The sequence below is a fragment of the Psittacula echo genome (assembly GCF_963264785.1).
Source record: "Psittacula echo genome assembly, chromosome: 2".
NCBI classification, from domain to species: Eukaryota; Metazoa; Chordata; class Aves; order Psittaciformes; family Psittacidae; genus Psittacula; species Psittacula echo.
In genome coordinates, this window is record NC_137737.1 from 96,959,805 (window position 1) to 96,977,677 (window position 17,873).

The 17,873-nt window shown below is 40.1% G+C and overlaps 1 protein-coding gene across 1 annotated transcript in view; it reads left to right on the top strand.

Annotated features, from left to right (window-relative positions):
* Positions 1–641: 641 nt before the first annotated feature.
* The window catches only part of ERP44 (endoplasmic reticulum protein 44), a 51,019-nt gene continuing 33,787 nt past the window's right edge, over positions 642–17,873 (top strand). Inside the window, exon 1 of the mRNA XM_080611442.1 lies at positions 642–901. Within this exon, the coding sequence (XP_080467568.1) occupies positions 842–901 (60 nt within the window). The 5' untranslated portion in view covers positions 642–841. The remainder of the gene's footprint in view (positions 902–17,873) is intronic.

The following is a 17,873-nucleotide window of genomic DNA, read 5'->3' on the forward strand; positions in this document are numbered from 1 at the left end:
GTGAATGATGACGTTCAGTTTTAATCCTATTTTGAAGCTAGAACCTCCCTCTCCCCCAGCCGCTCTGCCCTCTCACTCAGGCTACGCTCCCCGCCATACACACAGAAAGTAGCTTTCATAACTCCTCGTCCTCCCCAGAACCAGTGCCGTTCCCCCCAGCTCCGTCGGCTGATGGGCCAAGGCGAGACCCGAAGACGACAAACGAAACGCGGACAACTTTCCAAACCCGCCCGGGCCCCGCCGCCTCAGCAACACGGCTGTCGCACGCTTCCCGCCACCGCTGAGAGCTGGCAGAGACACCTCCTTCTTCCTCCCGCGAGGGCTAGGAGAACCGGTAACAAGCACCCAGCACCTGACCGAGAGCGGAAGAGGCTGCGGTGCCACAGGACACTCGAGCCACCAAGGCGGAAAGGGTTAACCCTGCCTCGCCTGAGCTGTGAGCGGAGCCACCTCCTCCCTCTCTCACCCTGCCCTCCCAGGCGCGCTCCGTAACTCACCTCAACCCCACCCGCCTCCTCGTCACGCTACCGCCAAATCCCACCCCTCAGCTGCCGGGCGCGGCCGGGGCTTATGCACGGGCAGCCCCGGTGCGTTCTGGGATCGCTCCGTCCCCTCCCCTCCCCTCCCGGGTGGCGTGAGCGGGCCAAGCCGTAAGCGGCTGGAACTACGCTTCCCGGCGTCCCCCGTGGAGCGCGGGAACCCGGAAGTGAGCGGTGGAGGCGGGCAGCGCGGGGCTCCGCGGTGGAACTTGGCCGGGTGTTTCCTGGCGACGGGGGAAGTGAGGAGTCGCCGCGGAGAGTGGGAGCCGCGTTTCTCCCCCCTCCCGGGCGCCCGATCTACCATGAGACCCGCCATCTTCCCGCTCCTGCTTGACCCTGGCTGCCTCCTCCTCCTCCTCCTGGTGAGCTAACCGGCACCGCGTCCCTTTCCCACTGCTCTCCCGCCCGGCCCGACACGGTCCTGCCCGTGGGAGCATCGGCCTGGGCTGGGCGGCCTGGGGGTGGCCGGTGGACCTCGGGGCTCTTCCCGCCCAGCCGCTAGCGTTACCCTGTTCGCCCCGCTTGTGCGCACCGGGAACGTGTCTGGGGCCGGGTGGTGGCCTTCGCCTCGTCGGGGGAAGGGGCAGCTCCGCCGGCACCTGCTCAGCGGGGAACGGGGGGGATGGGGTAGGCGAGCGGCGGTTGCGGGAGCGGCCCCGGTTGGCGGAGCGCGGTGTTGTGGCCGAGGCTGATAGGCTGCGGACCCGGAACGGGCCGGCGGTGGGGTGGGGCTGGGCCGGGCCTGGGCTTGACGGTCTGTGGCCGAGGCTCGGGAGCCGCCGTGAGCTCGAGGCATTGGCCTGGCGGGCGGTGGGATCTCGCCTTGGTGGTTGCATGGCGGAGGCCGGCGTCGTGCTTCCCCTCAGAGAGGGGAAGCGAGGGAGGGAGTGGGCCCGGGGGAGCCGCGGCTGCCGAGAGAGCGCTGCCTGAACCGTGCCTCCCCAGAGTCCGCTTGTCGCCTGTGTTTTAGTGCAGCTGCCCTTAAAGAGGGGAGCGGGCTCCCGTGGCCGAGCGAGGACGGGGCTGCCTATGTGCCCTTCCCGGGAGCACACCTGCGGTGAAGTAACCCCAGCTCAGCCCGGCGGCAGGAGCTGGGAAAACTTCCCGAGCTGTCTTGCACAGCCGTCAGATTTATCTTTAGTTGTCAGGCTACAGCGCTACAGCTATATTTTTTCTTTAGGCTGGCATTACATGCATGACCTAAGCCACCTTCTGGTTTTTCACATACACAAATGCAATCACTGATGTGTGTGTTTCGTGGAGATAAGTTGTCTGTGTTGCACTCATCTATTTCTTTTTTGAACAGGCAGATGTTGTGATTCATACTTTTACAGAGTTGCATTGGGACAGAGTCTCAGCATTTCATAGCTTAAGTGACTTGCAGAGCTACAGGGGTCTTGTGTGAGTAGGTTTAATGGGATTTGGGCTTAAGATACTAATGCATTTAATCTATTTTAAATATTTGGAAGAATAAAAGTAATGAGAAAATAAATAATTGGAGGTGAAGGTAGATAGAACTTTGGAAATCCAAAGGGAAGTACGTAATAATACAGCTATTAATGAATGAAATAGTTAGAAATGTGAGAATTACTTAATAAACAGAACAAGTACTTGTTATCTTTTTAAAATGTGCACTTCTATGTGGATAAGCTCCGGTTAAATTATTACAAACTTTCTGTAGTTTTAAGGTTAGTAAATATATGTGATTGGTAGGGTTTGAAAAAACACAAGTTTATATATAGATGACTATTTATACTGTGTTAGCTCACTATATGAGAGACTAAAGTGAAGAACCTAATATTTTCCAGCCAGATCTGTGCATTAAAACACTGTTGCTGATGTGCTAGGCTGGCTTTCACCTAGTACAGACTCCAATGAAAAAAATCAACGAGCATGTACTTTTTTAAAATGCCATTTAAATGGGCAAGTACAAGTTTGAAAAAATGGATGTGAGTTAGTGAAAGCATTTTTCTTTCTTCATGGTACAGTTGATCAATGCAAATTTAGTATGCATCAGTTAGTTCTATATTTGCCAGCTGAAAAAAACAGGAAATGGCTAACATCTGAAGCTTCCCCATATTTTAGTTGCTGTTTCTTTCTGTGTGGGTCTTTTAAACCTATTTCTAATGGGGTTAAAAAGAGCCATATATGTAAAACATCAAGAATACAGATCAGAGTTGGTTGGTTGTTTGGGTTTTTTTAATACAATGATGTATAATGTTACCTGTGTAATTCTTCAGCATTGTATCAGATGTGGCCCTGTGATGTAAGGCGTCTAGTTACATACTTGGATCAAACCAATGAATCATTCCTTTTAGTAGATTTGTTAAGAGTTTTGGAAAAGTTGTCTTCAGCAGACTGGGAGGGAATCCTTTTTCTTTAAAACAGCTGAAGACTTCGTACAAAGTCTGGTGTTTGATTTCTTGTGGCATTCAGATAATCTGGTGAAGTGTACCAGATAAGCTTTAAAATTCTGGTAACTTTGTTTTTCTTATTACCAACAGCCATGAATACTTAAGAGCAGCGTTGTAACCTTTATCTAGTTGGTAAGGTTTAGGAGAGCCTTCTGCTTTTCATCCAAAGTATGTGCCATCTAGCAGAGCCTCTTTGAGCACAGCAGTTGGCATATTTCATGGATAAGTGAGCTTATTGGTGTTACTTTGGTGGTTCCCAAAACAGAATACAACATGTAGGTGTGAAAATAGCTTACTAAAATGGTCTTGCTTAGTAATAGTAATGAAGCTAAAAAAAATATTTTTGTTTTCAGACTTTTGGATAAGTATATTTCTTTTCTAGATGGGGAATTGAAGTGCTGCAAAAGGAAGAAAAGGTACAACATTATGCCAAAATAAGTTCTTTTGTCTAAAGAAGTTTGACAGTAGGAGCTGGCTAAAATTTTACAGGGCTTTGGGTTTTGCTTTAATACTTTTCTGTCTGGTCTCACTGAGGATTGGAGGTTGTAGCACAAAGCGTTACAGGGATACCTAGCAGTTCCAGCACAACCCTTTTCCCTTCTAACTTTTCAACCTCATGTGTTAGCATTGTACCGGACTTCTGAAAGATGAAAAGGGGCTGGAGAGAGGATGGGGGAAGCACAGGCTGACATAATCCCTGCCTCTGCAACACTGGAACTGAGTGGCTGTAGAGGATTGTGTCCAGCTGATTGCAAGACTGGAATAAGAGATATGTAATAATATTGTGTGTCACCTTGTACTTGTAGATTAAGATGTTTCTGCCCTATTGGTATATTGCTTAATACTGGGTAGGACAGATCTTTAAGATCTTTAAGATCCAAGACAGTGGAATAAATGCTGACGGGACAGTGGATAATCCCATTCTCCTCTAAGGCAAGGTGTGGTTCTTTGGCTTTGCTCTAACCAGTCGTTCTGTATGTTTGCCTCTACTTGCAGATGTGTGTGTACATTTTGCCTATAGAGGAAATTCCAGAACAAGACACTCTCTTGCACATGCTGCTTCTGCGTATGCTTAAAGGGCGTTTAGAAAGACATTTTTCATAGTGCTCAGTACTTCACTGTGAGGCTCTTGTGCAGTGTCCCTAAGCAATAGGTGTGTTGAGAGGAATGACCAACTGATAGTGAAGGAAATGAAGGGACAAGTTCTCTGTGGGTGTTTTGTTCTTGTTTTGTTCTTTTCTTTTTTTTTTTAATTTTTTTTTTTTCAAATTTTTTTTAATTATTTTTTTTCCTCTCCTCAAACAACAGTAAAAGGAATTCCCAATTGTTGCACTTTGAGCTGTGAAGGTTTGTTAGGTTTCAAAAAGCCACTACTATAGCTTTTCTTTATAGCTTGTTTGTAAAGGTGTTGTGAGCACACTGAGAACACCTATTACTTAATATATTTGGCAACACCTTTTGGAAGAGCATAATTGTCCTCTTGTATTCTGAGAATGTGAAATGTTGGAGTGTTTTCTTAGTCAAAGCTTAGCTAGTCATCTAATAAAGCAGTAGCTTCTCTTTGCTTGGGGTTATTACTGAAGCCTGGTGTATGTTCAATTTATGATTTGTTAGCCCTACTGTCGATGTACGCTCTTCCCTATAATGCAGTTTATCATTGACAAGATATTTAGTGTTACAGTTGATCTTGCACTATCATGTTTAATATTTTTAGTGAAGCTTTCAAAATCCTACATACATAGTGATGTAATTGCAGCTATTAGGAGTAGTAAGCTAGAAGAGGCAGTAGTCAGTAAACTTTTGAATTCCCTTTTAAACTTTTCATTGGAAAAAATACTAGGATAATACTTTTTCTTTTTCTACTACCACTGCTTGTCATGTCTCGTTAATGTGACATCAAGTACCCAAATAGTGAAAGTAACATGAAATAAAATTGTGTTTTATCTTAATGTTTAATGCTGTAGTTAATAGTAAGTTGTCAAAGAGAAATTGAACTCTGTATATTTTACATATAGAGCATATTTCTGTGAATTTGCCTCCTTCTTTGTATGTATTAACAAGTTCTATAGTCTGGAATCCTGCTGAAAAGTTAATCATCTGCATTTGAGCATTAGTCGAAGACTGTAGTTACAGGCAAATTTTAGGCCACTGAACCTTATACAATGAAAGAGATTGCCTCTGAGAGTAGCATGGCAGTTCAGAGTTGTCCATCATCTGTCATTCTAAAGAGTGAAACAGTAGTTAACTGAGGATCTTTCTCTAGGTTGGGGGGTGAGGAGTGGGGGAAGCTTAAACTGTTGCTGTGAAGAATTGCATTCTTCTTGCTGTGCCATGTGTTGGGCAAGTTTCCTGTTTGGAGTGCTCAGGAGGGAAGAGAGGAGAAACTGAACTGATTCTTCAAACAGAAAACTTGGACAATGCTGGAAAATATGAGTTATTGACAGTAGGATGTCAGAAGTCTTGTGAATGGCAGCTGAAGAATTCTGTGGTGACACACTCCTTGACATTTCTTTTGACAAACTTGCTGTTCTCCTCCATAATCTGTTTTTGGCCTTTTTGGAAAGACAGCTTGCTTACGCAAAACGCTGGTCCTCATGCTGCTATCTTGGGAAAGCAGAACTACCACTGGTTGTTCTTATACATGCCCAACAGTTATCCCTTGTGTTTTAATCACACTTATTTCTTTTGAAAGACTTAAGGCTTATATGCTAATATTCAGGAGGAGCAATTGTTCCCCTTGCAGGCTCTTATGTAAGCTTCACTTGTATAGTTTCCAGATACTTCCTTTGCTTGAAAGGAGAGAGTTCTCACACAAAAAGCAAGTATACAAATACACTGTAAATTTTATACCAGAGCTACTTCAAAAGCTCAAGAGAGTCTTGAGATATATTCAAGTATATATTCTATATATATATTCAATATATATATATTCAATATACATATTCTATATATATACTGAAGAGAGTCTATATAAATGTCTATATATATCTATACATAGAGTCTAGAGATATATTAAAGTATATATTATATATATATATATAGTTTCAAGTTCTTCAATAATGGAAGTGGGTTTGGATGCGTTAGTAATACCTGTCCTCCTCGCCATCCCATTTGAGAGACTATTCTAATGATTTAGAGGAGGAACCATAGTAACATTTGGGAATGTAAGCAAAAGCAGTATAGGGTATAGATGTCAGAACCTAAAGAATGTTTTCTGCTGGAACTCTAAACCAGAGACAGCTCCTCTGAGAAAGTAGAGCAGATGCATTGTAGAGGATTAGGAAGGGAACTGAGATCAGATTTGCTTCTGAGAGTTCTCTTTGCACTTCTTTCCTCTTTGTTCATGAGAAGTATGCTAACCATTGCTAGAAACATATGTAATATTCTTCTTCAAAACTTAGATTGTTCGAGCAGTTAACATTACTAACTTCTAAAAGTGGTCATAACCAAGATTTTAGGGGTTTGATTAACTTTTTTCTTTTTCTTAAATTACTGGCTTTCAGGTATTTAATTTTTTTGGGGGGAGGGGGGCTGTTCTAATTTCATCCTGCCTGCTCAAGCCAAGTTTCTGTAGTCCTACCAAGTATTTATGTGTTTGCTTTCTAACCTCTACCTTCTGTGTACTTTTTTTAGTAAGAACTTATTCAAAAATTCTGTGTTAACCCATGCAGGTGTTCTGCCATGCCTGCTTCCTGCACAATGGAGCAGGTTGGTTTTGTGCCTTGAAGAGGTTGTCCTTGAAGATCAACGGGTGTTCATGAGCCCTTTGACTTTCAGAGCTATGTTCTACAAGTGAACTGGTTTGTTATTAAGACCTGAATGTGTTCAGTTTTGTGCCACTTTTTTTCGGGGTTCTGCAAGATACGGTTTTCTATTGAAAAATAAGTATTGTATAGATTATAGATGGAAGTTAAGTGTGAGCCCAAATCAGTGGTAACCTATATCAGAAACTTAAATCAGCAGTGGTGAGGAAATGAAACACTGGCTTTCAATGGCTTGTTTTCTGGAAGTCATGAGTTATCACGTTTTATGTGTTGGGGTCTCCCAGCTGCTTCACTTTGGGATCAAAATTAAGGATATGTTAACCCACAGGGAGATTTTGGGTATATGGTTTGCTGCCTTCAGTTTCAAGGGAAGGTACTTCTCTATGGCATTAATTTCTGAAATCACTGAAACTTTGCATCCTGAATGGTGTTCATGAAACAGGAACCTGAGCCGGTAGATAGAGCCCTACGAACAATAATAAATGACCTAGTTCGTTGGCATACTTCTTGCAGCCAGCGTGTCTCCTCTCTTGCCTGGCATCAGTGATTGTTGCCTGTGTGTGTTTCATTGAGGTGCATCCAAAAAGAAAAATAGTCTGTAAGGATTTCAGGGTTTTGGGGGGTTTTGTTTTTGTAGATTTGTGGGAAGTGGTGAGAAGAAAAGCAATTTAATCTCTGTTGTAAGATAATTGGCAGTAAAGTTTACATTTGTCTCCAAATGGATTCGTGTGGCAATTGGGCATAAACATGGAGAGAACTTGTTCATTAGGAACTCTGCAAGGAAGTATTTTGAAAGGCAAGGAATAGGTGCCTGTTCCAATGGTCTCAAAAAAGAAAACAACAGCTGTGATAGTGTTTGCCATAGCTGTCGTGATTATGAAGTGATGATATAATTAACTTTCTGAAAAGCTTCACAAAGGGAAAGCTTTTCAGTTATGTATCTACATTTTAATCCCAAGAAGAGCTTTTTGGTCCTTTAGTCACTGTCTATCACTTCTGTCTCTTATAGTTTACTGAAATTCTTTCATAAATCTTGCTGGAAACACTTAGACCCTAAATTCTTTGCCAGTCATAAAAAATATGAATTTTCATAAATGTGTGTATGAAAATACTATTTTTTTTTTCTTCTTTTCCCTGTTGAGTCAGTTCACTTGGGATTTTGGGACAGAATGACTGAAAGAAAAATTGGTTGCTTCACAAAGGTAATTAAGACAGTCTGTCGTGCAGGGGGTGAACAATTAGGGGCTCTTTCCTACTAATGATCCGTTAATTAGTGAAGGGAGCTCAGAGTTTATGGCCCTCTCAGGAACTGCCTCTGAATGACATTTCAAACTGCTTTGGTTAGGAATGTATAATTGTAGGGGGGGAGAGACTTTTTGTTTTTCCTTAGCATTTTTTTCTGTCAACATAGGACAGCAGACTTTGCTAAACCAGTGCAAATATGTACATATAATTGGTGTTGCGTAGCTAGCAAACGTTAGTTTAAAATAAGCAAATATATAGCTGTGATACCTGTCGTGGTTTAAGCTGAGGATTTTGGTTGCAGTAGTAATCTGTGTTGAGAACAGTAAGCTAGTTAGCTGCAGAGACGGTGTGTCTGATACTTGCTACCAGTACAAGCACTGCACCATGTGAGTGTGTTCCTATTATTTTTAGGACCAGTCTTGAGTATGTGAATATTTTTGTGGGAGTCAGCCTGAAGCTGGTTAATAGTCTTGTGGGAGGTAAACCAGCATTGGGTATCTCTGTATCATGTTCTTTTGTGCATTTCAAAATATCTGTGGCATGTGTCCTGTCCTCTGCATTATTTACTCTTCTGCTGTCCAGAGTTATCCAGGATAAATTGACTGCATATGTGCAGGCCTTTAGCAGCTGTTTAGGGCAGAAAAAAAAAAAGCTTTTGTAGAGTCTGAAATTAGCAACTCATTCTTCAAGCTGCATGCTGCTATGGTCCCAAAGGTGAATATTTCTCTTCAGTTCAGGCAGCATTGCTTTAATCAATGTTTTTTTCTGTAGAGGATAGCCAATGGATTAATTGTAAATGTATTATTCTCCCCCAGTTGAAATTCAATTAGAATGCAGCTGTGGATTCATCTTTCCAAATAAGTAGTGCTAGAAATATCTTACCCCTTCTCTTCTAATGTGTTATTTTAAGGTAGCAAATAATAAATACTAACCTAAAAATTGAGGCAAAACATTTGTTAGAGATAAGCTAATGGATTGCCAATGACCTTTAGTATATATGATTAGTAATTTGCATGTGTACAATGAAAGCTTGTAGAGCGTGCATCACGCGTTTGCCTGGAATAAATAAAAGAAAGTCACATAAATTTAGAAGATATTTTAATTGGATTTTTTCTAAAGGTCAGAGTTCTTATGGTAAAGAAATAGGAAACTGAGGCAATAAAACCTCACTGTGTTTTAGAAAGTTTATAATTTTGAAATCCTAAGGTGTTCTTCCTCATTTTTATTCCTCAGAAAGAGGGAGGAGCAGCAGCAGAGGACTGAATCTCAAATGGTTTTAATGTATGGACAAACACTTCATATGCTACAAGTGGCTGTGTCACAAAGTACTGTAGTCGTTTTCAGATGCAGAAAACAACCTCCTGCTGAAATATTAGGAGGTAATCTGTGAGGAAATGTGGCATCCTAATCATGCTAAAGGAAGAAAAAAGTAATCTGTAGCACAAGGAGGGTCTTGGTGATATTGGAAGCATTTTTGCTAATAGTTCTAGGTCTGAAGTTAATAAATGGGGCTGGTTGCATGTGTATTCATGTGTGGGTTAGCTCTGGCTGATATTGCAGGGTGTAGCTTGTAGAGATTAAGAAATTGTTGAGATTGTAGGCTGTTTAGCCATGTAATGCTAAAACTGTAAGATGATAAGAATTAAACTTGAACTGCTAATTGTTTGGACATTTGTTGTACAATTGTACATTTGCCATTCTGTGCTGGGAGTGTGGCTCAGTTGTTTAGTTCTAATCATCCTTGCCTTCAGCATCAAATGAGGATGAGCCAAATCAAGCTGGCTGTGCTTTTCTGTGCTTTCAAACTGCTTTCGTTATTCAGAAGTACAAATAGGCAATTGAAACAATGTTATCAAAGACTGCTTTGTCCACTTAACATTCCCTTATGTTGTCTTTAGAGTGGCAGTTAAACCAGCATGTTTTGCTTCCCTTTGGGTGGGCTTGGTGAGGAGAATGACCCTAGCTTTGTTTTTCACTTAAGTATTTTGTTTGTCCAATTATCTCTTTTATTGCCTTTTTCTTTTTTAACTCAGTGCCTCAGCTGCATACTTAAAAGCAGCATGGATCTTGCACCTCTGGAATTACAGGATTGCGGTATTTCATCTATAAATGCTGATAAGAATATGAAATGCAGATTTCTCCCAGTACTGCAATTTCATTGTGCCACCTGCCTGCTATTTTATCTAAATTGATTCGTGGGTATTTCTGGCATGGAGGGCCAGTTTGTGTTTATGATAGCCCTTATAGTTGCATTTCAGCAGTAGGCTTCAGTAATTCATACCTATTTTTAACACAAGTTCCAGCCTGAAAGATGAAATGGAACAGGCTTGTCCCACCTCGCTTGATACCACAAAGAGATAGATAGATAACTTGATATTTCGGAGCAGAAGAGTGAAAATATATTCAGAATTGCAAATAGATTACATGGTTAACAAAAAAAATAAGCAGCTAAAAGTCAGTAGGTGTTGAAGTTGAGCATTTAAATATGGAAAATTCATTTATCCACTTATATGTTCAATCCTTCAGATTGTGAAAACACTACATCTACTTTTCGGTTTCTTCCTCTGAGGTTATGCTTTGAAGGACAGATTCTGAATTCTATGGCCATTTCTTCCACAAGAATACCTTAAAAATTTTGGCTTTATTTTAATATCCATTTCCATTCCTAGTCCAAGAGTGAACGAAACATACATACGAATATATGTGTAATATAAAAAAAGAAGAAAGTCTTGAGTCTTGTTTCTTGTCCTGGGATGGCCCTGTCTGTAAAGACTAGAATAAAGGGCCCAGGAAACCCTGTGAAAGAATGTAGTGAGTAGCAGGCAGTATATTGCATTCTTTAACGATCATGTGGCTCTCAACGCAGTTCCTAATAAGCTTTCTGTTTAGTCTCAGCTATTTATAAGAAATTTCTCTAAATTTCTTATTTATTGATACACATCAAAATAATTTCCTAAATACTTTTAGAGAAAACATGGCTTTGACTTATCTTAAAACTCAGAAAGTATTGAGAAATTATTTACATTTCATGGTTACGTATATGATCTGTAACATGAGGAATAGAGTTACAAGTATAACACCTACAAGGTTTAAACTTTTTATGTGTTTTTGGCATTGGGTTTTATGTATAATAGCAGTGGCAAAAATAAAGAGCAGGCCTTGTTCCTTGACTTAGTGATAAGGGGCAGCAAACTGTTCTGCTCTGTTATCTTTACCAAAGTTTGACAAGACAAGACCAAGCTATTCTTTTTTTTGTATTGCTGGATCACAGCTTTAACAAGTTCAAAAACTTCAGGGTGCTGGTTTTCATGTACAGCAACAGCTGCTTAACTTGTGCTAATGATTTTTGAGGTTATTTTACGTGCTTGATTACTTCTTGAAATTGAATCCTGGCAGTGTTGCCAGATAATCAGAGCAGTTGGTAGATACATAGAAGAAAAGAGTTATCAGATCATGTAGTTGTGTTGGTTTGGGGTTTTGGTTTGGTTTTTGGTTTTTTAACTTCATGAAAAGCTGCACAAAGTACACCTTTTTTCAGGGGAATTCTAGCTGCTTGTGTAAGAGAAGAAGCTTGGTAAATATCTAAAGATTCAGAGTTTCCAGTGACTTCCTGGGGAGGGAGCTGAATTTGTGCCTTTAAAGCTCTCAAACAAGCTTTCACGTAGGTTCATGTTACTGAGGATGTAGAGCACTCTAAACATAATTCATGAAGTAATGTAGTTGTTCAGATAACTGTTTACATCTTTTGTAGGTGTATGGACTGTGTTGCCTCTAAGTGGACAAGGAAACCAGTGCGTTACAGCCCTGACTAGGGATTGCTTTTTTCCTCCAGACCAAGAGAAATAACTAAAAAAGTTCAAGTGAAAACAAATAAAAGGTTGTATCTCTGTGGCTTTTGTTTCAGCCGCACCTCATGTGGTTTTTTGACTGGCTTAAACATTTCTGTAAAAGACAGCTGTACGTTTGTGCCCAGACTTAAGCCTAAAATTGTATTTGGGTGCATGATTCTGCTACTAATAGCTTTATGGAAAAAATGCAGTGTATTGAACTGCATGTTGTGATGAGGTTTAATTTTCATCTATGCAGTGGACTTTATGAATGAACATCTTGTGTCTTGTAAAAATAGTTCACAAATTGTTGAGAGGTTAGCTTACCATTTTTTCTGGGAACCTTTAGTGCTGTGGTAACAGGCCATTGGGATACCGCTGTGGCTATGAACAGTTACCAGTCATACACGACAATCCGGCAACTCTTTTGCTTGTGTATTAAGCAAAGTTGTAGAAACCATTAGCTGTGAGGTTTTTTCGTTCCCTGGTTTGGAGTGTTTCAGAGACAGCCTTTGAATTGTTTTGTTTCCAACACTTTCATTGGCAAAAAGCTCTTCAATATTAATAATAAATGTACCTACACCAAGTATTCCTGTCAGACACTTAAAATGAGAGTAGATGATAAGATATATGGAGGGGAAAAAAAATCATGCCAGCTCTTTTAATATGGTGGTCTCTCTACCTAGCTCTGTGCAGTTATAGCACTGTTTGGCTAAATCATGATAAAATTGAAATGTCTGTCAATGCTAAAATAGTAAGTTTACTTTTCTGCTACATATATTATCTGTATTTCAGCTTAGCTAGATTTTATTTCTTCTCATGGAAGTTAGTAACTGAATCCTTTAATCTATTTTCAGAAGCTTCCTTTGTGTGTTCAAAACTTCTCTGATTAAATTTAAGTTATGTCTCTTACAGAAAAATAATAGGAAAAGGATTTTTTTGGTACCAATTTAGAAAATTGCTCTGAAAACTTAAATATACCTCAGAAATGATCATTAGTTGGTGTGTTAAACTAATATAGTTTTGTCTCAATCTTATAATGAAAGTAGTTTACATTACTAACAAAACCCCTTAATCAGGAGGGATGGCAGCAGTTAATCTAAATTATGAAAATGTTCAGGCACAGTCGAGTCAAGTGGTGACAATTAAGAGTTGAACTGCTCTCACTGAGTCAGTAATGTTCTTTTTATTTTTCCCTACCATTCTCTATTTACTGTTATCTCTCTCTGCTCTGAACTTCATGGCTCATTATAGGGCTTCTGGGAGCACCACTAGCAAGATGCTCCTGATTGATGGTCCTAAAGCCAAACTTCAGGAGCTCTTACAGTGTCTGTCAGCTTTGGCATTGCTGTCTCTAGGGATTGCTTTCAATTTGTATCATCCTAAAGCAGGCTGTAAACCCGTCTGCTTCCTGTTGTCCAGGAGTTTAATGCAGACCTCAGAGCAGCAGCAGATTAGCAGCATGCATAAAGAAAAAGGTACTCGGAGACTGAAAGCCAGCCGCAGAGTCCTGTGGGGCTAGGACTTCGGGTAGTAACTTCAACATGTCAATCTGGATTAGATGCAGGCTAGAGCTGGTTGACAAACATAAAATGATTTTGTGGTAGAGGAGAAAGATGGTTTAGTTGTGTGCCTTTAGGATTTCCCAGCAGGACAAAAAGGTAAATGGAAAGTTCAGCTAGTGAAAATGAAAGCTGTTCTATTTGACTGCCTTGCAGGTGTAGTGCTAATTAAAAATCATAATGTTCCAAGAATAGATTTTCTGTTTTCTTCAGATAAATTGCTCTGGAAGTGAGGACTTCTGTTTTGTTATGTGAATTAAAAAAAAATAAAGATGTGAAGAACTAAAATGCAGCAGGCCTGGTTTTTTTCCTTTTTGTGTAATTTTAAGGTAGTGAACAGTTAATCTGTTAAACTCTTCTGCAAGAAAATGGTGTGCAAAGTATGATAAAATTGGAAAATAAATACCACTAAACCTATGGACCATTTAGCAGTTCAAGAATTAACAGTACTAACTGGTAGGAGTAAAATGTTGATAAAAGGTTCACCTAAATCTCCTGAATAACCAGTGGACTTCATTAGCTGGGTGTGTGGAGTGGCAATTCAATGGCAACACTGCCAGCAGATGATGAGATTGGGTACACTCTTAATTTCTCTTTGAAAAAGGAATAAGAAGCCTGGCAGAGGTCTGCCATTGGGACTGAATGGAATGGAGTTTGTCCAGGCATTTTGCTTCATGTAGGGCTGTTTGTGTAGCCTTGTGCCACACGTCAGAGGAGGATAATGTTCAGGCACTATCCATTTCAGGCAATGCTTTGAGGTCTTTCATCTGAAAAAATGAGAATAAATGTCAGCTAATTTGTAGTTACTCCTCAGAAGCAACTAGTGCTGGCTCCTGGCTGAAGTGGCTAAGTCGTATGCTAATTTCAAGTGAGGATCAACACTGGATCAGTTACTTACCAGTAGAATAATGAGCAATGTTGCCTTCAGAAACTTCCAGGAACCTGAGCTGCTAAATTCTTGTTTTATTTGACAGTGTTTCTGAGGACCAGAGGAGTAAAAATGCATGTACCGCTGCTCCTCTTCCCTCCCCACATACTGGCTAAATTTTATCTTTGTGAATGCAGTGTTCAATTCCTGACTTTTTCACCTCAGGAAGGCATTCTGTGCGTGTATTAAGTTATCTGCGTTATTTGTTTTAACCTATACTTGTCATTTTTCTGTAGCGTTACCATGAGTGTGAGTAGATTTTAAACATGCTCATTTAACTTGTACAGTTTCATACTCAGGTATTCAGCATTTTAATATTCTATATTTTTTTTTTCATAAGTACTTACTTTAACCTTCTGATTTTCGTAGTTAAAGCATTTAAAAAGTAAGAGTGTAAAAACATAGCTAAACTTATCCAATATAAAGGCAGCAACCTGGGTTGTTTCCAGGTGTACTTACATAGCTCATTTTCCTTTTGAATTATTTTTGCTAGATGCTTTCTTCAGTGAGTTTGTAGCTGTCTTGTGAGATCAGTTGGATTTTTCTTTCCCCAGTTACAAATATTAACAGTTACCCTTTGTCCTTCTGATGTAGGCCAGTAGAATGCAAAGTTTGCATTTAAAAGTAAAAAAATCTGAAGACTTTTCCTTTTAGCCAGTATGTTTTTTCAAGAACTTGAGCTCAATACCTGTTTTATGAAGTGTGTGACTGACATTCAAAAATTATTTCCTCAAAAAGAAGTCTTGCTTTCTGCCCCTGGGTATCAAGCACAGGCCTCATCAAAGGTCAGAAAATACTCTCAAAACAGTTTAGCTTCTTAGCAATTCAGATAAGAATTTGTAATCCTTCATGTTAAATATTAATACTAGTAATATCGTAAGCCCTCTTGCGTCTCGAGGGACAGCAAGATTACTGGGTCAAAAAGATGTGTTTTCTTCCTTGCAGGCATTATACCTTTATAAAAGCTTCAGGTGAAGTGAGTCTCGCATATCTATTGACATTTCTTCAAGGAATGCTCCTCCCCGAGGTTATGTACTTATACCAAATATTTTGGCACCCACAATTTTTAGTCAGTGTAAAATGTTTAAGAAAGTGATTATGAATATATTTTGACAAAAATAGAAATTTTTACGCTTCTAATGGAAAAGGTATTTCAAATATCTTGGGTTTTGTGCAACTTTTGGCAAAAGATGTTCTTGGTTTCAGTATTTTTCCACTACTGTTTAACATAAAGGAGCAATAGGATATACAGCTTAATTTAATTTTCCCTTTCAATATATGAAGATGTTTGGGTCTTTGTTTCAGTACATGCTGCTTGCACCACATTTTTCCACAATAAGAGTTAAGAAAGCAATCAAAAAATTTATTCATGCTATAAAAAACTATTAGCCTTAGTTTACTTTTTCTGCACATAGCACAGTCTACTAGAGGGTTTTATTGGTTAGTAAACCACTGTGTTTTGATTTTGCCATTAAATAATTGCATTGCAAGTTAAGGTGTATTGTAGCAATTTACAAATGCAACTACAGTTCCCGATCGATTTATCTGCTGAATAATATAGCATGTTTCCTGATTGCAAATAATATGCTTATCTATTTTATGTTTAATTTGTGTATTTTTTCCTATTAGATAAGATTTGTGTGGCTACTGTAGAATTGTATTAGGAAAAGCCATGTGGGTTTAAGAAACTGGTATCTTACCCATTTAGTTTGTTTAGACAAGTCAAATTGCCGAGCTCTTGTGAAAATAGGACCTGCTGCAGAAATTCTTTCCGAGTATGGATGCTGATGTAGAACTGTGAAAAGTGGCTAAAAAGTTCCTGCTTTCTAGAGGCTTGTGTGGGTTTTCTGTGTCAACAAGCATTGTCCAAGATTATAAGCAGGGTAAATAACTCTGTGGTCTTCAAGGGTATAATCAGAGGTTTTTGGGACCTTGCAGGGCAGCTGAAGCCTCGGGACTCATCTGAGTTTGCAAAGTCATCTGTGGTATGATCAGATGAGGGCCAGTGAAGTTAATGTTGTATTATGCTGCCTTTTATTGCCTGGGGCAATATTCCAACTGTTATTGTTAATCATAACTACAGCTTCAGTTGTACAAAAGTTGTATCTATCCTAACACTTGCAACAAAACAACAGGTGCATACAAACAAAAACTACGCCAGCTCATTCACATGCTTATTACTACTGCTATCAGCACCTCCCCATAGCAACACCATGGAAGTTGTCATCCCATGCACTTCCCAAGGGGTGATGGGGAGGTATCTGTGCTGATTGCCATCAGGTGTCACTCATCTGGGAATAATCTAACTGATGTGGACCAGAACCAGAGCTTCTCTTTGCAAAGACTGAAGGTAGAGTCTTCCCTTCTTGCTGCTCAGCAGTCAGCAGCACCAGCATCTTCAAAGGAGCTGATTTCCTGTGATGGGCTCATTGGATGGCTTGCTCAATTGGATATTTTTTGGCAAACCCTGTTGTTACAGTTTCAACTATGGACTTCACAGCTCAATTGTTAGTTTTGTTTCGCTGTAGTCATCTTACAGCCACAGTTTAGACATTTTTGTTGCACAGTTTAAATGCCACATGAAGGCTGTTCAAACTCCACCACAGATCTTAGACTTGCATGTAAGATCAGTATCTAGTCCAATTATCATGTGAGAAGCACTGGTATGTATTTTGTATTACAACAGCTGGTGCGTTTTCAGCCTGTCGTGTAAGATGGAATATATATGCTACCTAGGAGCCTCTCTATGCGAAAGGTGAAAGGATCAGTATCTTCACTGAAAAGTGGTTAGTGATCCATACATTGAAAATAATTGCTGCAAATCTGAGCTGTGTGTCATTTACAGTGATGGTTTAAGAGCTGTTGACAGTGTCTTGCTGCAGAAGTCTCCCACAATTTTTGAAGCTGGTCTTAACGAAAGCAGGCATCTAGTTTGTCTGCTTTATTTTTTCTTTTTAGGCCAATATTTTATATACACTTGCAACAAATGTTAGAAAACTGATGTTTTACATTGAATTACTCTTTTGTTAATTATAAACAGTGTCAAAGGCAGGTGTGTCCTGGAAGCTTGCTGTTTATAGTCATGGTTTTAGTATAGGTCTGGGATAGGGCTTGGGCTTTTCCATAAGAACAGAGACCCTTGTATCACTGGATCCAGCTGCTCTGTGTGGCTTTCTTTGGATGCTCTTTATGCTTCCAGTTAAGTTTTTTCTTGGTATTTTTTGTCAGCACTGCCTTTTTAGCCATAAGCAGATTTTCTTTGCACCTGCCAGGTGTAAACTAAGTCTCCAGGAACATCGATAGTGTGTAGAACATTGATAGTGTGAATGTCACATGCCACCACATCTCAGTGCAAGAACTAATTCTTCAGGTATCATTGTGAATCTCGGTCTCTCCCTAGCTCCTTGACCTGCGTGTTTCTGTCAGTTCCTTACTGAAAAACTTCCTTTTCCTTTCCTGCCATCTCTGTTAGCTGAGGAACCATAGGTTCATTTAAAATATGGAGTTGGAAGGCATTTCAGTAGATTGTCTGATCCAAGCCCTAGCCCTGCTTAGAGAAGAACTGACTGACGTTCTGACCACGTTGTTCAGGAT